Here is a 26610-nt window from a genome sequence, read left to right on the forward strand (position 1 = left end):
GAATAACATAGACCTATTTTCTAAAAAGCTAAGGGTAAAATGAAAAAAAAAAAAACCTTTAAACAATAATATACTTATTCAAACACTAGCAATATATATACACGGAATATGAAGTGTGATAATCTCCTTGCTTAGAAAGATTAAAATTCCAGCCACATACATAGAAGAGAATTTATAAACCCAAAAGGAGACTAGTAATAAATGAAATATTGTTGTCTAAAGGTTATAAGCGTCCTCAACCCAAAATGTCTGTTCCATTTTTTATTTCTTTTGAGTGGTAACTATATAATTCCAGGAAAAAGTTTTGAGAAGAACATTTTGAGAAGTATATAAAAGAGCTGTGAGATGAATAGGAAAATTCCTTAACCATTTCAGAAGTAACTAGGAAAGTCACTGAAAAAATGCTCTCTCCTGGCACCCTGTTCTTTTCTTTATATGCCACTCACAGTGCATATGCCCACATGTATCTATTTTCTGGGTCCACCTCTAGACACTAAGCTCCATGAGAGCACAGACAGCATGTCTGGGTCACTACTCTTTCTCAGCACCTAGCACAATGCTTGGCACGTTAAAAACCCTCAAGAAAAGGGGAGAGGAAGGAAGAAAAGGAGAAAGAGAGGGAGGAATTAAATGAAGAAATTAAAAAGAACCAGGAGAGTGATGTCACCAAGATGGCAACATAGACGGCTTCTGACTTCACTCCTCATCACAAGAAGAATCACTAACAACTATTCATCAACAAGGTATCCCTGAGAAAATCCTAAAGAAAGAGAACACCACAAAAATTAACAGAAGAGAAATGATGCACAACTATAAAACTGAGCGCTATTTTCTTCTCAAGAATCCCAGTGGGTTACTATGGATGAGTCTGACTATTCCAATGCCTTCATCCCTTGTTGGTAGATGGCAGCTTCTGATCCGCAAAAGCCAGCTGACTTCAAGGACCAGGGGTGAGTTCTGTTCTGATGGGAAGTGGCCAAGAAGAGGCAAGTGGACTGTCAAGGGACAAAGCAGTCTCCATGGCCAGTGTGTCTTGGAAACACAGGGTTCTTCTGCTGTCATCTCTCCATCTCTCCCACTCTTCCACTGAGGCTTCCTGCCTATAGCCCTCAAACTCTTTCCATTTTCACTTGCAGGATGAGGTGGGGGGAATTCAGGACACGCTAGATCCGAACACACTCTGGGTCATCCCCCTTCCCTGACTGCTCCCAGTCTCTTTCTGGCCAAGTGTTCCTCAAAGACCAGTATGTAGGACAAAGTACCCTGGAGCCCTTTCCCTGCATCAGACCAAAGTAAAAGCATCACTGCTGCTTCGTGCCTGCCTTCTGCACCCTGAGTCCTTCCCCTTGCTGTGCTTGCTCCTCCCTCCTCTCCTCCAGAATTCGGCAGACACAGGACTCCCTCTTTCAGAAGTAAATACCTCGCCGAATATCCTGGAAATAAAGTTTCCAAACTTCCTTTGATTCCCTCTCTCACTCCTGCCCGAGAAAGGAAGTGGTGGGTGATACTGGAAGAAAAAACATTAAGAAAAAACACTGCAACCCGCATTCCTCTCTCCTCATCCTGATCTCTTCCTGGAAGGCAGTTGCCCCCTGTTCTGGGGAAGCACTGAGGGGCCAGGTAGGCAGGACCTGCTGTTCGGTGGAACACAGACTTCCCCATGCATGGGTCTGCCCACAAGCCAGCAGGGGAGGGAACGGGGTAAATACTGGGAAGCTGGAATGAGATGGCAATTGGTCTAAATCCAGCTTTATCAATTTTAAAGCTGACACAACCTTTATCTCTCTGGTTCCTGTATCTATTTTCTCAAATAGATTAGGGAGTGAGGAAGTGGGATTAATTTATTGGCCCCACTAAAAGAACAGCAATCGTGGTATAATTATAGACAACTGTCAACAGTGCAAAGTATCGATCCTCTCAAGAAACCTGGTATATTTTAAATTTATTTGAACATAAAACCAAAAAAAACCGTGTGTGTGTGTGTGTGTGTGTGTATAAAACAATAAAAATATAAGTGGCCCATCACTCCATCACCAGGACTTCTCTTAAAAAATTAAAAGCAATGAACATACGTGAAGGTCAAAAACATTTAAACAGAGCAGAAAAGGTATAAAAAGTAAAATCTCCCTTTTCTATCTCCAGCACCCTCTCCTCCTCCCTAAAACTGTCAATAAGTATGTATGTATATCTTTTTATTTGAAATGTTATGCAAATCAGCACATATCATAGAGAGTTTTATTTCTTCCTTTTTCTCATTTACACAGAAGGTAATTGGCTTTTCACTGCAATAGCTGTAAGGCCCCAGGTGCAAAGAGGCTGGGGAGGGGATGGTCTGACTCTTTCTCAAGCCCCCCTCCAGCCCTGCCCATAGTTCCCTTTGCCCTGTAAGGCCTTCGCCCTTTCTTTCCAAGGTGTTCCCTCTGATCACAACCACCCCACTGCTCCACAGTAAGGGCCTCGTAACAGCTAAGACATCTGACAGCGATATAAGATGTCACCACTGGGGGAAACATGGGACTCTGTGTATTATTTTTGCCACTTACTATGAGTCTATAACTATTTCGAAATAAAAAGTGTTTTTAAAATGAAACAAGTCAGTGCTTGGTGGGGAAAGCCACAGTGAAGGAACCTGAAAGTGAGAGGACAAGGAGTGACAGGTGATGACGAAGCTCTCTGACAATGTCAGAGCCAATACCAGGTCCGGGCCTCTGCTGCTTCCACGGTGCTCGCTGACCCTGGCTGTAGCATCGGTTGGTTCCTGAAATGTCTCAGGATGGGTTTGATTTTCTTTAAAGAACAAAACAATGTTTTCCCATGAAGCTATTTGTTGTGAACTTAAAAATGTTACCACTAGATCCAAAGCAAATTATGGTTGTTTTTCTTTTAATAGCTGAGTGAGTTTCCATCCTTTTTTAAAAAAACCAAAACTAAACCTTAAAAGTCTATAAATACTTAATTTTGCAGAGAAAGGTATGGCCCTCCAGATGGGGAGTCCATCCAATTCATGATCTCAAGCATTTTATGGCCACACTTCCCTGCAAATCACATGGATGGCAAAAATCCAGCTGCATACTCGAGTGTTTTGTCACATTCCTGACCCCAGAATCAAATTTCTCATGTGGGAGGTTGAGCCAAAGGTATGTCCTGACGAATCCCTACAGAAGCAGATTCCTGTCCCTCTCCATCTCCATTTCCCCTTGAACGTCTGGAGCCAGGGCAAATTGGAAGCCGTGAGCTTCAGGGACCACATCCAACTCCACCAAGGGTGAGGGGAGGGCCAGGCCTGCCATCTGACCCACACAGGCGGAGCAAGAGAGGCCCATGCCAGGAGTGGCTCCCAAGGGCCACCCTAGCTTCAAACCTTCCCTTGGAAGGGATGTATAGAAACAGAGCTACTCAACCCCAAAAAGAGATGTGCTGAAACCTTGGCGGTCCTCTCACCAGGAGAGATCCAGAGGTGCCTTCATTTCTACCAGGGCTGCAGATGAGGCAGTAGGAGAGTGGGCCTTTGGACACTGTGGGCTCCCAAATTCTTATTGCTTTGGTACCCATCTTAAGCAGCATGGCAATCTGAGCATCCTTAGCTGAAGAGTTCATGGGGCTTGACCAACGCAGGCAGCATGGTGCTCATGTCAGAGAGACATGGACAGATATCGCCTGCCAGAGTTGCCTCAGGCCAGGATAAAGGCCCATGTCCCAGAGAGCACACATGCTGCCCAGTCACTCCAATTCCTGTGTAGCACAAGCTGGGTTTCCCTGGAAGTCAGCTGAGCAGTCCTGGTAAGTCTCGGACTTCCTATCCAGGCAAGTCCCCAGCTTCTTATCATCTAACAACATGTGACAGACATTGTTAATCAGTCATTTTAACCACACAAACTTCCACTTTCAGAAGCAAGCTGTCCCCAGGCTTCTCCCTTCCACATAAAACCCAAACTTCCTTCATCTCTGGGAACCAACACACACACAAATGTACACTAATTGTTTCATAAGTATGGTAAAATACTTCAATTTTTTAAAATGTGTCTTAAAAATTTAAGCCAAGTATATTACCTTAATTCAGAAGTTCTGACACACTATAAACTATAGGTAGACGGTATGTTTACCTTTTCAAAATTTATTTAAAAGGTAACACACACCCAAAGAAATGAGAGAGTTTTATGTCCACACTTTTAGACAACCAGTACAAAAAATTTTCAAAGTTCCATAAATAAGAAAGACACAAGTAAGAGCCCCACTTGAACAAGTAAGAAGCCACTATACTCCAGCTCGGAAAACTGAACAGAAATCATAAGGAGGAAAAAGTCAACCAGGAGTGCTAGTCTAAGGTTTGAAACAAAAGCCTTCACTACCACAGAATAGAAAACAATAACATTATATGGCATGTGACAGTTTACAAAGCACTTTCACAGCCATATATCATTTGATTATAACAATCCTATTATTATAAACCTCACAGTGCAGATGGGAAAAATGCAGCTTAGCAATTTGCCCCCGGTTTATACTTACAAAGTCAGGACTAAATTCCAGTTTTCTGACTCCAAGTCCCTTGATCTTTCTACCACACCAGCATCCCTCAAACTTCAGTTCATTCCACCTTCATGCATTTTCACCAATCAGCATTCCATCTGTATAATCATTTCCCTATTATTTTCATTTTTAATTGCCTCACTAAGGCACTATGTATTAAGGGTGCATATATTTTAAAATATACTTCCTGTAAATGTTCATCACTAAAAGATAATCATAAAACTAAAAACAATAAAACCAAAATGATACTATTAACTTTTAGCTGGATGTTTGCCAATCTAAAGCTGTGGGTCTGAGATCTGCTCTTTCTGTATAAGAAAGAGAGAGAGAGAGACAGAGAGGGAGAGAGGAAGGAAAGAAGAAAGGAAGAAAGGAGGGAGGGAGGGAAGAAGGGAAGAATAAGGAAGGGCGGATGGGGGAGGGAGGGAAGGAGGTGGGAGGAGGGATGGACCATGAGACAGAGGAGGAGGAGGAGGAGAAGGAAAGATCGCAAAGCCTTAAAGACACACTACCACAAAGCTGAGTTTTTCTCCAAGAGTTAGAAGGATTGAAAGAAAACTGAAAAGGGAATAATACTCCCTCCTGCAGTGATTCTGTTGTTATTTAACGCTGTGCTCCAGAAGCCCAAGGGGTACAGCCCACCCTTTGAAAAGCACTGCCTTGAGCCAAGCTGCACTGTGCCTTGGGTTAACATGTGAATGCATTTAAAATATTGAAAAGGGGCTCACAATCCTTGAAGGTCCAATACTGGCTTGGACTTAAATAATGATCTCTAAAGCTCAGGCAGGTTATCCGCAAATTGAGGAGGACAAGGGATTGCAGTGAGATGTCTAGTGGTCCTCAAATTTCTACTACTGTAAAATCCTAGTCTCTAATAGGGAGCGTTAAAAAAGAGATCATACATGCAAAAACAGGAGGAAAAAGTAGGCAGGCACATCTTGGGTAGGAAGACAAATGGTTGGCATTCTGCTTCTCTTTCACAGAAAAAATGTGCAAGGACATTTAAAGTCCACATAATGTCTGTCCGTCTTTCTTTTTTCTTCTTTTTCTTTATTTTCTATCTTTCTTTTCTCCTTTCTAGAGATATTTTTCAGAAATATTTTAATAGCTAATTCACACAGTGAGATAAACAGCTATTAACTTAAAAATTAATAAATATATGTTAACGAGAGAATGACTTAGCACTCAGAAGTTTTTTAAAAAGGAAAAAAAGAAAGAAAAAGTAATTGGAGATTGGAGAAAAAAGGAGGAACCCCCAGCATCAAGCAATTCAAAAGATTGGCTAGCTTTTATAACGGGAAAAGAATGACCCTGAAAATCACCATCTGGTCAACCTAAATGATATCCTTAGTAATATCAGGGAGCCAAGACAAAAGAATACATTTTTTTAAACACCCCTAATGTAGAATAGCATCCTGAAAGCATTAGAAAATGAAGGCCAAGTGCTTGCTGGCAGTACTGGAGTGCCAAGGGTAGGAAGAAAGCAAATTACTTGATTCTCAAGACAGTACTTTATTATAATGCCCTGGAGTTCTTCACACAAAAAGCATCACTTCCTCAGTGAAACAAGTCATATAAAGTCCACTGCCACGAAAAATAAGCAGTTAAAGCACTTAATGGGATTCTGTACCACATGCTTCTATGTCAAGACTAAGAAACCTCAGAAATGGTTACATGTTTTTCTTCCACAGAAAGGAGTTTTTCCCACCACTGACCAGTTGGGTCTCAGAGTGACAAAAGAAACCGTGACAATGGCAGGCATTTGTTAATGAGGGCTGTCTGACCAAAAGGACTTTTTGTTTGGTATTGTCCCATTTTACTCCCACTTCCACCAAGAAGAGGCTGCAAGCTTAGGAAACTTAGAGTCAGTTTCCAAATTGGAAAATGTTGCAAATACCAATAAGGAATAAACACGCTCTGCAGCAACTGCTCAGCCCAGGCGGGGAGTGGGGAAAGCAGATGGTCTTTTCCATCCCAGATTTCGATGATCTACAACAGAACCTGGATGACGAGGAGAAATTGAGATGCAATTTGGAAGCTGCTTTATAAAAGAGAATCCCAAACAAAGACATTCAACAAGGCCGAGAAATCTACAAAGAAATGAAAGTGGATTCTGGGTAGAGGGTTGAAATCAAGCCGGCTTGAGACTGAAGAAGAAATAAAGGCTGTCCACACACCATAGCATTTTGGAGGGGAAGGTAACTCAGAGAGCTGCCGGTCTGGGGGTCACCAGGCCAAATGCATGCTTACCTGGTCAGGGATCAGAAATAAACCGAGGTAGAAATAGCGGGGATACAGTTCATTGAGGAATACATGATCTGTCTAAAAGCATTCCAATTAAAAAGAAAATTGTAGTAAGTATGCTGGGCAAACAAATAGCTCGTGAAGCCAGTTTGCCTAGGAGCTTCTTGTTTGTAATCTCTGGTCATCTGACTGTTCCTGACTCTACCCTACTGTACACCCATGACAAAACTGAGGACCAGAGAAGTCACGTCATTTGATGATAGGCACGGAGCAGGAGTTGTGTGTATGCAGGAGAGCCAAAACACCAGGGTTATGTTACACACTGAGATGACGTTCAATAGAAAAAATTAAATGACATTAAAGCAAAAATCCTTCGTGCCTTTGGATCAGGTGTACTAAATTGACACAGTTTATTCTTTCAGAGGTTAAATTACATTATCATCTAGTTAAAACACAAAGGTAATGAGAACTGGGGGAAGATGTATGCCAGAAAAGGTTGTGAAAAAAACCAAAGCAGAGTCAGATATTCGATTTTTCACAAATAATTGTTAAATCCATAATTAACTCTGTCACAATGGTCCTGAGTAAGATGGCAAATGGAGCTCCTGACTTCCATTTTCCAGAGAGGAAAAATGAGGTACACAGAACTCTTACACTTTTTTTTTTTTAATGGATTCTTTAAAGTTATATGCTCAAGGTTCTTTCAGGTACTCCTCAAAGAGCAAGGTAAGAAAAATCCTTTCTATGCTTGGTAATGGTGAGTGTACATTTTTTAAAAAATTGGATAAGCTTAAGACTCTTTTTTTAAAAAGTGAAACTCCAAGGGAGGGGAAAAATCTCATTGAGATATATTACCTAGTGTGAAATCTTCCTAGGAAATCCATGAAGTGTAGGGAAGGGTGCGCACGGCCTCCCTGGGGGCAGCTGGAAGCAGACAAGACAAAGAACTGGAAATGTTCTTGCTGGGAGCCCCTCTCCTGCCAGGAATGGGACTTTCCTCCCTGGCTTCCATGTGCCTAAGAAAACACAAATACACACTCCTCGGAAGGAGGAAATGCAGTCTGCACACAGGCTGGCATCTCTGAAATAAATCTCTCGATAGGTGTTGGGCTAAACCTTCCATATGAGGAAATAATCTTAAAGTTTTATAGCAGCATATGCAAGATTCTTCCCCCTCCCCCATAAAACTCCCAACATGAACAACCACATCAAATCATTGCTTTTTCAGAGGCCAATTCAAAAACACCCACTTTATCACAGAAAGAATATTCCCTATGTACGTGAGTGCTTCCATTATGTCTTATTTGAAGGGGGAAAATGAAATAAAAATCCTATCAGAGATATTTATAGATCTCATAAAACCTGATTCACTCTCATAAGCTGCTGTAAGCTCAGTCATCAGGTAAGGCAGAAAAAGCAGGTGTAGAAACCAGCAATGTATTACAGTATATGTGCCTAATTCTGGCTCTTAAGGAAAAATAACCGTGTGCTGGAAAAACTTAAGAGAAGTCACAAGTAAGACCAGAAAGAAAGGGAAGGGGTTGGACATTTGTGTGAACAAGCCAAGCAAACTCCAAGGATGTTAAAGGAGCCTGAGTTTCTGGGGACAATGGATATTGCTGCCCCACTTCCAAGTACAAGTGACTTCAAGAGAGCTGCTCTGTGGGATGGGCAGAGGAATACCATGTTACATGGTCAGCCCTCGCCCTGGGCCCACCTTCCATCAGAATCACTGAGATCCTAGAGAGACCAGCGATGTTAAAAAAGGCATTGGCCCATCTGTACTATTTTTAATGGGAGGAAGAATGGCTGGAAATAGGGAAGGAAAGAGCACTTGTTGGGTCAGTACTATGTGCCAGACCCTGGGGCAGAGAGCCCACAGGCCTGCCCTTACCTAGGTATTATTAACTCCTTTCCACTGATGACAGAAGGAGACTCAGAGACAGGGACTTTCTCATCTTTCTCCAGCTGTGCCTGATTTCAGCGCCTCGTATGATGTGACTACCGCAAACATTATGACCTTAAGGAGACCTAGCACAGCCCAGTTCTCTTTCAGATGAGAAAACCAAGGCCCAGAAAGAGGAGATGAGTCCCAGCTATGACCTTCAGCTTCTGCCTCAGTGTCTCCTACCTAAACTGGAGACAGTCGAAAAGTAAAAATTCAGAGTCCTGAGCATACTGCCTGGGTGTGCACTCTGGCTCAGCTACTTCCAAGGGGTGTGACTTTAGGCAAGTCATTTAATAACCCTCACCTCAGTGTCTCCATCTATAAAATGGGGATAAGCAGACTATGCATCTCACAGGGTTAGTGTGAGGATTAAATGAAATGATGCATGTAAGTTCTTAGATGAGATCACCTCTAGGAAGTATTAGATAGGTACTAGACATTATGATGATGCTGATTATGCTCATAGGCAGAAGAGCCAAGTGGCAAAAGTCTTGAAGAGGAAAGTGTGTTCCACCACCAGTTTTGCAACTCATTTGCTCTGCAGCCACATTAACACAACTTGCTTAATCTTCCTCTGCCCCAATTTTCTCACCTCTGGATGGGAAATTCTGTAATACCTGCCTGTTCCTTAGTTACAGAAAGAATGTGCCAATGACAAGAGATCCTGAGCAAAACACCCCGAGTCCTTGGGAGCAAAAGCTCAACACAGATGTTTGTTAGACTCTCACCAGCCAACATGAATGTCCCCATCACAGAGGAATTCATCTCGTGGTCCATATGAAAGAAAGCAAGAACCTTAATACAGGGAGGCAAATGCTCAGGTGAGGGCCAAACCATCTTGGGACACAGAAACCAAAGCCAGAGACTAAGGCTGACATTGAGCAGCATCTCAGGAAGCTCACAGGAGAACCAGTTCTGCAGAGGGGCCTCCTCATGGAAGACACCCTTCACCCCTCAGGCAGGAACTGTGTGCTATTAACAGGGTCTGTAGTGGCAACACGGACAAACACTAGGAGCTCAAAAGGTAGGGGTGGGGGAATCTATTTCCACTCCTTTGTAGGCTGAGCGAATCTGCCGCCTCTCCAAAAATAAGAGGCAGCTCTATGACCACCCCATTGAATTCCTGCCTCCTCGGCTCGGGAAGGTGAGCCTGAAAGCGGGGTCAGGAGCAGGCAGGCACTGCCTTGCAGAGCAATTGCTCCATGGCTAATTGCCGTTTTCACAGCTGGGTTGAGCTTTCCAAAAGACATCCTTCAACCCTAAGCTCTGAGCTCCTCTCATGATGTTCTCTCTTGCCAACTATACCCCCATCAAAGACAGTTTATAGATGAAAGGATGTAGCTACAGTACATCCATTTCTGCAAACATCACAGTTTGAAATAGAGGCCTTTCTAAGGCTTCTTTGTGAACATCACTGCATGCCCACAGTCATTACGACAAGAGCTAAGCCTTCTATGGATGAGGAGGCAGCCTCCTTGCCTGAATGTCCTCAGTGGTAATTCTTCCACAGTTTATTTTTGCTCCTCTTACTAGAAACATGGAGCCTTTGAAACTCTTTATAAACAGAGTCTACTGGCAAACAGTGAGGTCAGTAAGAAATATGTAGAGCTGCTACCTAATGCCTATCTGGCATCATCCAACAGATGTTCATGCACACATCCACCCCCTTGAAACCACAGAGCAGGCTGAGGTAAGTGGAAAATCATGGTCGAAAGCCTGCCGAGAATAAATTATTTGAAGCATGGCATGGCTGGAGTTTAATGCCCATCACCACAAAGGTACCAGAAGTGGAATCTGACCAGGTTAAGCAAACTTCTAGTGGGTCACAGGAAATGTGAGCTAAATGAGACTGTATTCAACACTTTAGGGTAAGGGAAAGCAAAATAAGAAGGATGAAACAGCACTTGGATAGTTGCTACTAACCAAGGACCTGGATGAAGTACATTCACCAACACTGTCCCGCTTTATTATAAACCTGTTACACTCAGATTCCAAGTTATACATGAAATGAAATATTTCCATATAAGGAGCAGGCATCTGCAACTGTGATTTCTCTGATAGTAACCCTCTACAGATTAATGGCTCCAAGCCTTGACTGCATTATTATTAGCCCAGAACCTTTAAAAACCTTGACACCTAGGTTCTACCCAAATGAATACTGATTTAATTGATCTGGGGTGCAGCCACAGTAGGGAACCACTGCTACGGGCATAGTCAAATCTTATGTCACAGTCATATCATATACTGAATATCTACCATGTGCAAAGCTCTCCAAAAATCTGAATAGTTACATATTAAAAATTTACTATCGAAATTACAACCAAGGCATTGACTCTGCTCTAAATCATATGACCTAACTGGGAAAATAAAGCAACGAAGAAAAAAGAAAAAGAAAAGCTATACTACATGACAAAACTGAAAAGCATCATGAGGAAGTGAAAAGTTCTACACAAGAGTGTAGAAACAGTAGCAATTACTCTTGGCCAAGGGAAAGGGAGGGAGTTTGCTGGATGATGTGGCAACCACCTGAAAGTTAAAGGATGGGTAGAATCTAGACAAAGAGACAAAGTGGGAAAGAGGAAAGAAGAAAGAAAAGACTGAAGGAAATGACATGAATGAAGACAGAAGCAGGAAAAGGAGTCCTTTGATTTGGATGGCAATTACCACACCTGGTAACAAGGGGGGAAACTTGTGACTATTACCTAGGCCCAGTCTTGGAACATCCTGACTCTTAAAAATTTGGCCTCATCTGATACAAGAGAGGGAGCCACTGGCAGTTTGAAACATGGTGATGGAGGCAGCAGGTCAGTCCAGGAGAAGTGGTGGGGCTGCCCTGGGACAATGGCAGAGCAAGAAGAAAGTGGAAGACCATGGCAAAGTACTGTACGAACCAAATCAATGGCATTTTTCAACTGCTTAGAGTCAAAGGAAAGAAAGGAGCCATGGTGACTGGACCTTCAAATCTGGATCACAGAAGAAAGGGTGACTCATTAAAAGAAATAGGGAAGCCAGGAAAAGGAAGAAAGAAGTTGATGAGATCAAGCTTTGGGGCATATTCAGCTGAGGTCATCATGGGACAACCCCAAAAGACTTTATTGTCAGCTCCATGTTTCCAAGTCGAAAAAGCGGGCCTGAAACCCAGGAAAATATCACAAAGACCTTGGGGAAGAAAAAAAAAAAAAACAAAACCAAAAAAAAAACGCAGAAGTTGACTCTCTTCCCAACTCATCACAATGTGCAATATTTTTTGTTTGAATTTGTAAAACATTACAACTTCGCTGCTGCCCATTCAACCCTCTCAAGAAATTTTAAAACACTTCAAGAAAGATTTTCCTGAATTGGCACATGATTACTGCTACAGTTCCATGCAGTCCCTTTATTGGCAAGTTGTCAGAGACAAAACATCTCACCATTTCTTTCACATTTGATGCTTTCCACATAAAACCCCAGTTCTATCATCCATCCAACTCCCTACTGCATCCATCTCAATGTACCTCCTTCTTCTTACCCCATTTGTTATCATTTAAGTGACAGCAGTTTTTTCCCATAAGTCTGGAATTGTAATTGGGGGCTTTTGTGGTTTGTTTGTTTGCTTTTTTTTTTTTAGTACACTATACATTTTCCAGGTTACCACACCTTATTAAAAGAGTAAAAGAGATTAAATTACACACACAAGCTTTCACCAAGATATGCAATAGCTTGGTTTAGGGCCTAGACAATTCCAAAATTCCATGTACTAGTACTGTGCAAAGTAAAAAATGGGACTTTCTTGCCTCCCTTTAAGGGGAGAGAGAGAAAAAGAGAGGAGAAAAGATAAGAAGTGACTCAAATTATATTCAGAACAGTGTGATGAAAAGCAAGCAAACTGATTTGGGCATTTGAAAGAGTCTTAGTCCTGGCGAAGAAACCAAGACCCTTTCAGGACTTGAAATTCTAAGATACTCTGTGTCTAGCTTTGGTACAAGGACTGGAGCTTGACATTCAATATGACCCTCAGGAAACATCAATAAATCCATATTCAGAAATAGATATTGCATATGGCTCTACATTAATTATTTTAATTACCTATAATCATTTCCGAATGACATAGACATGGATGCTGTTTCCTGGCCATGATGGACATGTGTATTCACACTGTCTACTCATCTGCCCTAAAAGGGCTACTGGCCCCAATACGCCATTAGCTAAAAAAGCAGAACAGAACTCATTTATGATTTATAAACGAGGTTGTAACAAAGTGGGTAAATATAGAAAGGGTCAGTGTTCAAATCCAGGACTTAAAAATCTCTTTTTTTGGCAACTGGGTTCTAATATTATATTACTTAATTTTGAACATGCTCACTCTCTCTACTGAAGTCAAGCTCATAGAGGGCAGAATCTACACCCAATTCAATTTGGCATCACCCAAAGGGTATCTTGAACATAAGCAGAATTAAGGAATGAAGTACTGACTGTGAAATATTTTCCATATTTTAATATAAACAGAGAAAAGCCCACAAGGTGTGACTGAGGGCATCTCCCAGCTCAAACAGCAATGGTATCACTAGGAAACCAGAAGTCACTCCATCTCCAGGAGGCTGATACTGGACCCACATCTCAAGGCTGCTGCTGACCCTCAGCTGTCCATCCGTCTGTCACACACATGGTGGATGGGGCAGCTGGAAGCTGCTCTAATGGACACAATACACTCAGCAGGACCAAGTTCTCAGCGCCATGACAAAATACCAAGTGAGGCAAACAAAAAGGACCTGAGGCAGGAAAAATGATTCTCCAAATTAACAGAAAATGAAGCTGAAGAAGGGCAAGGAACAAGACTATGACCAGTCTTAGGTAAAAGCTTGTCCAAGAAATGCAATACTTGATTTGGGGAACTCTTAAACTGAGTAAGGACTGGTTTCTCCTGTGGATGTTTTAAAATGAGCACACAATGTAACCGGGCAGAGAAGAGTGTTTCTTATCTTGTGGAAGCTGCGTGTAACAGTGATTAGAGGCTGTATCTTGTTCCACGGACTTTAACACCATTAGTACTTGCAGAGCTTCCTGATCACTGCATTGGGTAAGATGTGGCAATTGGGGTTAAAATATTTCCATCTGTTTACGCTAAGCAAGTGCTCAGGTGATTTGGAAAAACAAAGGGATTAATTTGTAGAGTGATAAATCTCCGCCCCCTCACCCTTCTGACACCACTGAGGTTAGGGAGCTGTCCCAAACTTTCAGCAAATCCCAATTCCAACATACGTACTAACTGACAAACCAAGTGAACCAGAATCACAGAGCTGTTCTCTGCCTTTGCCAATCATGGAGTCTAGCAAAGGTGATTTAAAACCCCTTGCACGCTACTACAAACTGCAGAGATGGTGGGTGATTGCCAGTCCATTTGGTCAGCTATCCTATCAACATGGGCCAGGTGGGACTGGCCAGAGGAAACTGTCTTTTCTCCCCTATACGCACAGAATGATTAGAGAAGACTGCATTGCCTTCTTGTGCTCAAAAAGTTAAAATACAGGAATTCTCTGAAGGGGGAAGAATCTGAAGATTTATAAGACAATGGCTACTAAAAGCTCCATTAGGACCTTCTCTAAACTATTCCCGTTTAAGTGAAAAGGCAAATAGCCCCCGCTGGCATTTATATTTAGAATGGACTGGGAGAGAGGAAGAGCCCATTTTGAACACTGAAGGTCTCTGACATACCCATACATAAATCATTTCAGGGTGAGGTGTCACAGTGCATCTTCTGCTCTGCCCTTTAAATGGATTGGACCCCAACATCACGTTCTCCTCCGGGTAGGGAAAGGGGGTGGGAGTTTCATGGAGAACAAAGAAGTCACCACTTCCTTTATTCCCCCAACTAAAGACAAATGTAATAAAAATATCTGCATTGTAACATTCACTCACTTTAAACTACCGCAACTGCAAACAGGTAGGCTCAATGATAATGTTTGAGAGCTCCCAAATCTACACAAAGATGTATCTATTAAAAACAACAAGGAAATGAATCTATTAAAGAAAGACTAAGTGTGTGATTGATGGCATTCACATGTGCTTTCACTTGCAAAAAAGCTACATTTATTTAGTGACTGCATCCTTATAAAGAAAATCTGGAAAACAGTGGCAGTTGTAATTTTTTTTTTTTTATCTACCAAGTCACTGCTTCAAATAAAAAAACCCATAGATTTATGGTAACTAAAGAGCACACAAATCACATACGAGAGAGAAAAAAAAAAAAAAAAAAAAAAAGCCAGCTATTTTATCCTTTCAGTGTGGTTAGCAAGGCTCCTTTGTGTCTACAAATTTCCCTGGGTGGTGCTGTTGCCAAGAAATTCTAATTCATGACAAGGTTTTCTGCAAACTGGGGACAGAGGCAAACCTGCGAATGCAGGGACCCTATAGTTTGCTTTGTCTTTCTGGCTGAGGCAGCCCCTGACTGCTCAGGCCTGTGGAAGGCAAGGCAAAGGCACTATCCCCATATAGAGGGAGAAGCAATGAAACTCACACATCAAATCCCATCCCTAGCTCCATGAAGGCAACCATTTTTGTAGGTTGTCCCCCAGAGATGCTTCATACCAAAGGCCCTTGTAAAAAAGTGTTTCATGGTGCCTGAAACCAAGATGAAATTGTGGTGTTACTGGGACGGGTGTCGTTCTTACAGTAGCCAAGTATGCCATTAGTTTAAAACAATCGGGGAATGGAGGAGGAGGGAGGAATGTTCTATGATTTATTTATTTGTTTCCAGTAGCAGTGGAAAATTTTCTCTGAGCAAAAGGGAGGCCTGAAGCTGACCCCATCTGCCAATTATGAATCAGCATTACCAACAAGCATAATTCCATAAGAGTTTTCAAGTAAACATACCATGCTTCTCAATGGCATGAAGCAAAGCTAAGTGCAAATAAGACTTAAAATATCATTACTTGACTGGAAATCATGAAACAGTAGCCTAGGGATAAAAAGTGTATGCAAATTCTAAAAGTCTTTGTAGCTTCCCAAAGAAAAAACAACCAACAGTATTGTACCAAATCTTTTATTTTCCAAGTCAGCAGAGGGTCCAGAAAAATGATTTCTAATGGCAACAAAATTCGTGAACAGGTCCCCCTTTAGCCATCATCAAGTGGTACCCTATATGCTACTATAGCTTCCGTCCTACCCTTGACTTTTTCCCACTTTTGCTCATACAGCTCTTGGAAATTTTCCTGCAAGTTTTCAAAGAGCCTAAGGCTGGTAGCCTTCAGAGTTGTGCGTCAGCTGAATTCCATAAAATAATAGACCACATAAGCACAGTGTAATTTACAGTTATATGACAGGCAGGGATGATGTTACTTGGGCCAAGTGCTTAAGTATGCAGTCAGAGCCCAGGAATGGAGAGCTGTTAATGCAGGATGTCCATCTGGATTTTAAAATTACACCGGCAATGATGTTCAGAGTTGGAGCTGTATGTGCCTAAGACATTATCGCCTGAAATTCCAATGTCAAAATGATGACCCCTGAGAAGGAGGGCCATGACAAGCTCGCTGACTATTAAGCAAGACAATTATCTCAGATGAAAGTGTAAAGTAAAATCTTCAAATAGTCCATCCTCAATTTTCAAATGCACAGATGTTCTTGGATTTATCATCCAAGCCACTCTTTCTTACGAACCAAATCAGATTATTGGAATCTCTGTATTTCGCTCATCTCCTCAAGGTACACTGTTCACTTTCAGAAGTACATCCAATGATTGCTCCTCATTTGACCTCTAAAATCTGATTACCCCAGAGCATGAGGAAACTTCCTCCTGCCTGGGGTTCTTTGCAGCAACCTTCTTGAGCCGATCTGAGCAGAGTAGCCTTAAAATTTCACCATCTGATGGCTGATTTGGAACCAACGACTGCATATAACCACACTCCTCTCCTTTACTCAGAAGAGGGAAGGGGGCAGGGAGAGGGAGGAAGGAAGAGATAGAGGTTGGAGGTTATGTCATCGACATGAACTTAAAAGCCCTAGTCACCTTTACAGAAAGCATTTGTGACTACAGAGTCCAGAGAAGAAGGTTCCTTGGAGTGATATCTCATTTAGGGCTGTGTCCTCACAAGTTCTGTTTCAGCAGGAAACAGGGGCCTGCCTCTGAAAGAGCTTGGCAAAGGGTTTTAAGGTGAGGGTAGCTGGCAGTTGGAAAGGATTCAGGCAAGAAAGAAGGAGGGAAGTGCAGGGAGAGTGAAAAGTCCTTTGCCTACAGACAGAAACTAAGCTAAAGGTTCCTTGAAGGGGGTGAGATGAAGAGGGGAGGAAGAGAAAAGCAGAGAAGGCTTCCGAGGAAACAATAGATCTAATACATCCTCTAATTAGCAAAAGAGTGATGCTTCTTTACAGATCTAGACTTTCTCATGGATGGTCTAACCAGATCTAGAAAAGCAGGTTTTGTCTGGAGAGGCCTTCCCCAAAGCAGGCTTTACTACTGTGAAAACTTGAACCAAAACAAAGTTGGGTGATTCATCAGGAGGGAACGTTGTAACAAATAAAGCCAACTTTCTTCCCTCCAACACTGCTTAACAGTTGGTCACAAACAAGGGCTGCCTTGGGCAGGCTGACTAAATCAACAGATTCTCTTCCCTAACCTGTCTAGACAGTTGTTAATAGGAAACGGATTCGACACCAGTGGGCTGACAGTGTGAAATGAAGACTATTTCAGAAAATGAAATTCTGGCCACCTTTTGGTTTAATTAGCATGTGAAATAAAAGAACGAAAAAGCTCTAGTGAGACCCTTGGTGAGATAGTCTCCTTAAGGATGAGGGAAAGGATACACTGAAGAAATGCCTTATGTTAAAAACGCTTGAGCTGTGTGTGCATTTAGAGGGAGATGGTCAAATCCATCAGCCAGCATCCTTGGGCAGGAATGCATGTGTGGATGCAGAGACACCGGAGGCCAGTACCTGGAGAAACTCATAGCCTCAGATCAGAAGGGAGAATAGCAACTAGTAACAATGGTACAGAGAGAGGATTGGCTCCTTACACCAAAAGCCAAACCTCTCTCCCTAAAGCAGCTACTGTTACATCCTAGGCTCAAGCTGGCAAATCCCGCTTTGGATACTGGCAGAGGAAATTCAGCCGTTCATTAGCCTTAACAAGCTGCTGTCACGGAGCGGAGAAGTTACACGAGCAGCCACACACCAAGCTTCTTGCAGCCCCTCCTCAAGGGCAAGCACGTTTTTCCAAGGCGGACCATGCAGGTTCGCACTTCCAATGTGCAAATTCAAACCGTCTTCTTGGACTTTCCATGATGCACACTGCAGAATTTTGAAAGACTACTCGTGTTCCTCCACTCCCCCATCCACCATCTTTCCTGCATTTAATGTCCCCTCAGCAGCTCCTAATCCTTACTGAGAAAACCACCATTTCCGCAGCAGATCTAGCACTTTCCACTGACCAGCACTTTCTTTATTCCACTTCACAAAGCCCAGGGAACTTGTCACCAGCCCCACTTCCCCCTTACTGGGACACCCAGCCAACTTGGCATCAGTGCCCTTCAGCATCTTAGGAGTTTCTTAACTAGTCCTCTAAGACAAAGTCAGAGGCATGGAAGTACACATCACCCTTTGTCAGAGGTTGTGCCAAGTGGAGAGGGACCCCCTCCAAAAAAAGAGAAGCAAGGACACACATAGAGAAGGTGTTCTCTTTCTGAAGACGTTGCACTGGAAAGACCTACAATGCACGTTCAGCATTAGACAGATAACATCTTCCAGTCCTCCTCGGAAATATCCTCAAGTATCTCTTATCACTGGGCTCCTCTTCTTTCTGCCCACCTTCTAATCTCAAAATCAAGTTTCTATTCTTTACAGATACTCCCTAATTACTGGGAAAACACTCCGCTTTGCTCCTACCGCCTCCCCTCCACCTGACGGTCGTTAGCACAGTTGAAAGAGATGAACCTGATTTAAGGTTCAAGATTCAAGTAGGTAGAGCTCCTGCATATAGGGAAGCGGTACCTGTCACCGACGACTTGTAACCCAAACCACCTTCCCAACCCTCTCCTCCGAACCCCAGAAGTTAGGGAGGTCTCTGCTGGGGGACACTGAGCTCGACAACGTGTGCGCAAGGATGCGTGTTGGCGACTGAAACGCAGGCAGCTCAGACCGGCTGCTCAGCTCGGCACACTAAGGGGTTAGGGGGTGGGTGGAGAGGTAAGCAGATGACTGTTTCCGAAAACATTTTAAATAACAAACAGCCAAAAAGGGGGAAAAAAATAAACAACAACAACACAAAATTCAACCCCAAGCCCACACCAACGCAGCCCCTGCGCCTCCGCCGCCGCCACACGATTTACACAAGTAATTTAAATCATTCACCTGCTGCCAGGTCTCCTCCAGGGATGGCAAAGCTGAGAAGTAGCCGGTGTCGTGGACAAGTTGTAGCTCCTGGAATATACTATAACTAGCCAACACGTCCATGCTGCTGCTGCCGGGCAAAACGGGAGGAGAAACCCTCCCCCGAACACAGTTGGGTCTGTTTGTTTGTCAGTCTGTCTGGCTCACCCCCCAAGAAGGCAGACATCCAGTGGCCCTTTTGTTTTGTTTTGTTTCAGTCAACTAAAAAGGAAAAAAAAAAAAATCAATGCAGGAGAGAGGGAGAGAGGAGGTGAGAAAGGAGAGACTGAGTGGGGCGGATGGAAAGAGGCATCCAGCGTGTACAGTGCAGACGGCTGCCAGGAAAAGGGGACTTCTCCACGGGAGTAACAATTCCCTTCCAGGGCTCTAATCACTCCAGCTCGTGGATCAGGAAGGGGGATGCAAACTCACTGACACGAAGCTGCCATCTATTTCTGCAGCGCTGTTCGCTCCTAATGCAATCTTTGCTCTTTATTTTGGGAGGTTGCATTTTTTTTTTCTCGCGATCGCTTCTCTCCCCCCCTTTCCTTCTCTCCCCACCCCCCACCCCATCCTTGCTAGTTTGTAGTCTTCCCCCCCTCCTTTTCTCCTCCTCCTGCTCTTCCCCCTCCCCAAACTCCCTCCCTCCGCCCGGCTCTCCGCGCAGCCGTGGGATCTCGGAGGAGGGCGTCCATTAGGCCGCGTGTGACCATGTAAGGTAAACAGGGGGCTCATGAAGTCACTGAAGACCAATGGGGAGCACGAAGCGAGGCCTGGGGCGGGGCTTGGTCCTGGCGACGGGCTTGGATTGGCGCGCTGCGGATCTCCCTGCTGCCTTACAAGGCGGTGCGAGGCGAGCTATTTTTAGAGGGCTATATAAGGGGGCTGAGGCTGCCGCCGGGCTGCCGGGTAACACGAGCGCGAGGGACGGGGAGGGTCGCGGCGACACTTGCGCTGGCTCCGGGGACGCCGAGGCGGCCGGGATCGGGCTGCACGCCGGCCTCCGACCCTCGCTTTGGTGCCTAGCGGAGCCAGGGCGTTCGGAGCCGGTTCCCCTGAGAAGGGAAAGGGTCGCATGTTGCCGTTCTGGCGTGGACGCGGCCGGTCAGGAGGTGAAAGTCCAGAACGCTGGGTTAAGATGCCTCCTGGAGGAGGAGCGGGGCGGGGGACTGAGAAGCCAGCGTGGGGAGGAGGGCCGGCCACTTCCCACTCCACCTACCTCCTAGGCCCGGGGGCGGGGAACCGCGAGGGAGGGGCAGCGCAAAGGACTTCCTCACTTCCTAAAAGATAAACCGGCGTGGGGGGCGGGAAAGAAAAAGTCACCAAAAGCCCCTTCACGAATTCCCCACAGGCTGCCAGGGTGCAGAGAAGAAGCGCCAGAGGAGAAAGTGCCGCTCACAATGGAGCAGAACAAAGGGGAGCGGAGCGCAGAGAGCAGCCTGTGCCCGCCCCGCGCCCGCACGCAGTCCCCGCCCCCCACGCCCCTTGGCGCCGCGGTGCGCCCCCCGCCCCCCAGCCTGTCCTGCCTTCTGACCCCGTGAAGGGGGAATGCAGCCGGGGTCAGACCCCCAGTTAGCGCTGACTGGAAGGGGACACTTTACTGGAGTGTGTTAAAGACAATAGAGGGAAGCTGGGTGGACGTGGGGTGCAGGCTGGAGCTGGCAACTTGCTCTGGTGTTAAAGGCAAGGCTCCCCATGTGGCTTGGAGAGAGGATGTCTACCTGCCCAAAGTGCGGTGGTGAGAGGAGAGGAACCGAATTACTTTCTGAAGCTATCATATAGAGTTTTATCTATAGAGACCCTGTTGTCTCTTAGGTGAAACCCTTGCACTACGCACGTTGTTGGGGTTGAACAGTTGTTTGCTTGACCTTAAGTGGTTAGTCGTTCAAGCTTCCCCAAAATGCACTGAGAGCTGAACTTCCACTTCTGGAATGATTGCAGAATTTGGTATTTCTTCAGAGATGAGAAACTTAATTCACCCTGCAGTGGAAGAAACATATCCACCTTAATCACCCTTCTCAGCTGTCTCGCCTTCTTACTATGTGGAACTCCATATCTCAATATTTGAAAGATTCTGTTTTATAGAACAAACACCATTTGAAATTCAGTATTTGTCAGGGGAAATTAAACAGGAATTATTGAGTTGAGGACAATCTAGTTTATTTACTTTCTGATGTCTGGGATTCTGTTGGTCAGATCTACCTGTATAATTGTGAATTTACTGTAAATGTATGTGCATGGACTACACAGATCTTGGTGCATTTAGTATTATACATACATATTCATGGTGCCAGGGGATAAATGGTATAAAAAGGTTAAAAGTCCTACATGAATAAGGTGGTATTACGATAGCACACATATAACTGCCAGTATATGAGAAGACTGCCTGGGCCTTTCCCAGAGGTAGAAAAGCACTTAGAGCCATCACATCCCAATGAATGTGTTAACTTGCTCCTTATGGTCATCCCTACTGCCACTTCCTAGCCATGAGACTTTAAGAAAATTACTGGCTCAAACCCTCTGGGCTGTGCATCTCAGAAACAGGAATAGTGGTATCTGCCTTGCCTGGTTATTATGAACAATCAAAATGTTATAAAATAATGTTTGTAACTCACCTAGCATAGTATTTGGTACTATTAGCTAAGTTCTAAATGTTAGCCACCACAATCTCCTGGCTTTAAGTAAATTAATATCTAAACTAATCAAACCCATGGGGGTGATGTACCAGTCTTAGAAGAAGGAGATAGAAATGTCTTGCCAATTTGGAATAGTTTCCCCTTCTCCCCCTCGACACGCTATTCTGATTGTGTGTGAGGACAGGGAGGAGGCCATTGAGAAGTACTGGGGCAGGAGTCATGCTTGTGAGTAATAGCGGAAGGAAAGAAACTTCAATGTAGGAAACTCGAGGCAAAAGCAAAGCAAGACAAAAGAATATAATTTGATGTTTGAGATTCAAGTTAACTTATTTTTTTGTTTTTGTGTTACACTATTAACATTTTGAACAGTATATTTATATACCTGTTAACTTATGAATTTGAAAATCTCATAAATAATAGATATAATTTATTAAGCACAATGTGCCAAACTGTGTGGGCACATAACATAAACATTTTGTACGCAATGTCTTATTTTGTCCTCATGACAACCCCAACAAATTGTCCCCAGCTTTACAGATGAAGATACCCAGGCTTGGAAATATTAAGCTCGTCAAAGTCACACAACCAGGAAGCAGTCAAACAGGGGTTTAAACCCTAGAGCATCTGACTTCCACAATTGTGCTCTGCATAGGGCTCTCTGCAAGGTGAAGACTTGCTTTCTTGGTTTTAAGTCAAGATTTGTTTATAAAAATTGCTTGGATGTGAAGAAGTAAGGCTTCCATTGGGGTTTTTCCCATGTAAATATCAGCTAACCAACTTACTGAAGAACTAAAATTTTACCATGTAAATCCTAAAAACCTCATTATGGCTTTTTCCAAAGCTTTATAGATTAAAATTCATCAAAGAGATTTATGTAACAAGGCGCCCCTTAAGGCACATTTTCAGTATTAGTCATATTTAGCTACCTTTAATAGCCTAGAGACCCCAGGTTCACCTTGCAAGGCACATGTAAAGAATCCAAACATACAAAATAATCAACAAATTAAGACCACAGGGGACTTTGGCAGTCAAACCAAAAATAAATAGCACCGTTACAACTACCACGGATTGAATACTTTCTCTGTACCTGGCATTTTATACATGTTCACATCTGATCTTCACCACAGTCTTGCAATAGAGCTATTATTGCTCATTTTTGCAGACGAAGATACCAAAGTTCAGAATAGGCACATACTTTGCCCATTGTTCTGTCAATAAGTGACCCTCCGAGAAGTGAGAAATGAGGATATTTTGTGAACAAAATAGTGAAAATTTAACATGTAAAAAGAAACAATCAAGACATCAGACTATTACTACTAGAAAAGTTCTTTGTCATTAGTATAGGAAGTCCTTATTATCCTAGTGTGATTAGTACTGGAAATGCCTCCTTAAAGTAAATCTACTTAAAACAAAGACCAAATCTCAGCGCAATTAGTGAAAAAAGGGACTTTTTTGAAAATAAAACTCAACATTATTAAAATACCTTTATTCTATCCTATAGTGAATAAAATTTATAAGTACAACTATGGGCTAATTATAGGGTGAATAAATAATAAATCAAGATGATTTTTGTGGGCTTAATTTTTTCTCCACAATGTGAAGCACCTTACAACATGCTTTATTTCATATTTGACTTTTAGAGAATAATCAAAAAAAGATGGTTATCTTTGTAAAAATATTTGAGGGCTTCTTTAGTTTTCCCAAGGCTCTCAATTAATTCTCTGATATTCAAACTATTCTCTTCTGAAGCATCAACACAGTCATCATCCCAGCTGATTTTGCCTCCATTCGTTTATTTAATTCTACAGATCCTCCTGTGCCAGTTTTACCAACCTCACTTTCTTTCACCTTACACCTTTTGTAAGATTTGCAATTTCACTTTGCAACAGAACTGACTGTATTTGCACTGTTTGTAGAGGGGGTTGGGGGGAAGAGGAGTGTGGTGTTAAAAGATCTCCTTTTTTAATAAGTGGACTAATTTGTAAGTGGCCATATCATTAATAAAAACTTTCATACATTATTAACTTTTGCTTCTCTTACAGTCTTACTATAGTGGAACAAAGTATGAACTTGGGAAGCAGCCTGTTTGTATCAGAGAAAAACAAGAATGCCAAAGAGATGGAGACTGGTAACAAGACTCTGAGAGACAGTTTGAACCTGGAAGAAGATGTATGTATCCATATATACAATGACATACATACATATATATACATGGACAACTCGAGAGTTGTTTCACGATTGATAAAATTAACAGCAGCTTTATCAGGATGCTTATGTCTCAGACAAAATATTCCTTGAGAATATATATCTCCTCGTTTTCATTCCCTACGTACCCTCTGCTCATAATTTGACTTCCCATTTGTTTTGCCTCTAGGGAAAGAATGTGCTGGTTACAACCACAGGAGCCTGGTGCTCATTGTGACAGTTTGGTTGTTTTTGTCCACACAAAGTCCTTGTAGTTATACATGTGTTCCTTTTGAATTTAGTTAGCATAGCATGGGCCTGACTCCCTGGGTGTGTTCAATTTTGAGACTCTGACATGTTGAGGTTTCTGGACATGATGGATAAAAAAACAAACAACAAAATAAGCCCTTTTCTTGGTGAAATAACCGAAAATTCTTGGCATGTACCCTGCTGATCTCCAGAAAACATCCCAATCTTATCATTGATTTTTCAGAATTCTGTGTGTATGTTATAGTTTAATAACAATATCCATTTTTTAAATAAAATGTTAAAACCAACCCTGAATGTTGAATTTGCCTTGTGGTGGGTTATACGAAAGAGGTTAAAGGGAATACCTGGAGTGCATTACTGGTAATGGGCACATTGCTCTGACTTCAGTAGTCATTAACAAAAATTGACTTACCTTAATGATAAAGGTAAAGAATTCAAACATTCAGCAAAAGTTCACTGTCAGGAAAGTCCTGTCCAGACCTTAGAATGGTGGACATTTAGTGCCATTATGACCTGTGGTGCATAATTCCTGTGGAGAATAATGTGTGTAGTCACTTTTCCGGCCTGAGGTACCAGCACTTAGAAGTATCGATATTCTCTAATGAAGAACAAAATCATTATCAAAATTCAATCAGTCCTTCAACATATATTATGCAAAACATTCAGCATATATTATGCAAAACATTTGGTCATTTAACATACATTATGCAAAGTGCATAGGTTGAAAATAGAATGGTAAACACAGATACATTATCAATGTCAGATAGTAGCACTGTGTCTCAGAAGCTAGAAAAAGCATTTGAAGTGTTTAGTCCTACTTTCACAGATTCACTGCTTTCCTCTGCAATATTCTTTCTAGGAGATGCCCAGTTGCTCCAATGATGGGGAAATCCCAGCAAGGACTGGGATAAACCACTATGACTGAGTCTCGTTGGCTGATTTTCCCCATCTGAGAACAGCATCACAAGCTATTCAGGGGTTTCTGGACAACAATTTTGGAAAAGAGTCCAGTAGAAAATGGGGAAGGGTTTTAAATAATAAAAAGAATTCCTTTGGCTATGTAATCATAGAAATGCCAAGGTGTAAATGTGAAGCTAGTGAGAAATTAAGTTGCTGGTGTTTTAGGGATTATTATCCTTTGCAGAGTGTGAAGCATCGTTTGTAGGACTGTGTTATGTTTCATCACAGTAATTTCTGTCATGACATGGTGAATACAGCACAGCATTGCTATTAATATACTAAATATCACTGTCTGTGTTTTACCAGGACATTTTCATTTTTCTTTCAAACACGTCATTTCCAGAGGGTTTGGTACACACTTAATGGGATTTAACAGCAGAATGCATCTCAGATTTGGTAATGGAAATCAATGGGAGAATAAGATTGATTTGATAGAAAGTCTGGACTGCAAACTTTGCTGACAATGACCATTCCTTTAAGTGAGGGATACCTATTCCACAAGTGTCCAATGATGGATTTTTATGTGGATGATATAACTGGGTAGTTTGGAAGATTAATAACATCGGCAGCAGTTTTTTGCTGACTTGTTGCTCATTTGAATGTCACTGAATTTTCTTTACCAGAAGGATGCTTATTTGAATGGTTGGAAGAGTCAGCTTTTAATACTGGTTACTGCTTTTCTCAGAAGTAAGCATGGCAAATGCCCTACCTTTCCATGTATGCGGTCTAAATGCTTCTATATCTACTTCAGAATGTTTCACAATCCTCTCCCAGCTCTCACCATCTCCCCTTACTGCTCTGCAATGCTCAGAGATTGTTCTAAGCAAAGGGGGTCACATTTTACACAGGTTCATCACATTTTGGCCTTGCCCAAGCTGGGCCCCACATATGACATGCTCTTCTGCTTTGCTGGGAAGCTAGGGAAATACCACTTAATGAAGGCCAAAAGTCAGTATGGCTCAGAGAAGCTAACTTCCTCCACCCAACTTGTCCAAACGTGAGTATTCGATCCAGCTCTCTCCATGCCATACATTAACCTAAACTTTGCTTTTCTGTAGTATCGATTCTTAATCTTTGATGGGTGTCCATGTTAAGCCCCTCTCAAGTGTTATCGTCCTTTCCATGTGCTCATATGCATCATTGCCCTTTTGAGATTGCAACTTCCTAGGGAACATTTATTAGATAACTCTAATATCTGTTATGATAAGCACAAACTTTTTTTAAAAACCAACTTTAAAAAGATCATACAAAATGTTTTGAGTAAAATTTAAAACAGTGTTACTCTTTCTCCATTATTGTTTGGACACTGTATTGTTTGTGCTGGCTTCTGTTAGCCTGGCCTAAACAGGAGAAAATGGCATTACCTCAAATGATGTCAAATGTGGTTGAAAGAAAATAGAAGCCCTAAGGCTCCTAGTGAAATTCTCTGTAATTAAAGCTACCAAAGTCCACATAAAGTGGGTGAGATACATTGTCAAAGAACCCACTTAAAGAGAATGATTTAGA

At 42.6% G+C, this 26610-nt stretch overlaps 2 protein-coding genes across 4 annotated transcripts in view; one reads left to right on the forward strand and one right to left on the reverse strand.

The window, feature by feature from the left end:
- Nucleotides 1-19534, reverse strand: part of KLF7 (KLF transcription factor 7) — a 96918-nt gene extending 77384 nt beyond the window's left edge. For 2 of the 3 annotated variants that reach the window (XM_084997896.1, XM_021074496.2), the window contains exons 1-2: nt 19487-19534; nt 19037-19276 (exon numbers count right to left, since the gene is read on the reverse strand). In XM_084997896.1, coding sequence (XP_084854022.1) covers nt 19037-19138 — 102 coding nt within the window. In that variant the 5' untranslated portion in view covers nt 19139-19276; nt 19487-19534. 3 annotated transcript variants of the gene reach the window in all.
- Nucleotides 19535-19671: 137 nt separating this feature from the next.
- Nucleotides 19672-24431, forward strand: LOC146396110 (uncharacterized). The gene is made up of 3 exons (XM_084998750.1): nt 19672-20166; nt 20406-22355; nt 23733-24431. Exons 1-2 carry the CDS (start codon nt 19807-19809, stop codon nt 20628-20630), a joined length of 585 nt encoding a protein of 194 aa, XP_084854876.1. The 5' UTR covers nt 19672-19806; the 3' UTR covers nt 20631-22355; nt 23733-24431.
- The last annotated feature ends 2179 nt before the right edge of the window (nt 24432-26610 follow it).

Source organism: Sus scrofa, chromosome 15 (assembly GCF_054392235.1).
Source record: "Sus scrofa isolate SSC_HxYL_T2T_F1_AM1 chromosome 15, Sscrofa_HxYL_maternal_Yorkshire_Landrace_v2.0, whole genome shotgun sequence".
NCBI lineage: Eukaryota > Metazoa > Chordata > Mammalia > Artiodactyla > Suidae > Sus > Sus scrofa.

What these genes read in the sequence shown, in the direction of transcription:
- LOC146396110 (XM_084998750.1), top strand. Translation starts at nt 19,807, where the DNA reads ATGGGGAGCACGAAGCGAGGCCTGGGGCGGGGCTTGGTCCTGGCGACG. An exon ending in TGGACGCGGCCGGTCAGGAG is followed by an intron (nt 20,167 to 20,405) that starts GTGAAAGTCCAG and finishes AATTCCCCACAG; the next exon opens with GCTGCCAGGGTGCAGAGAAG.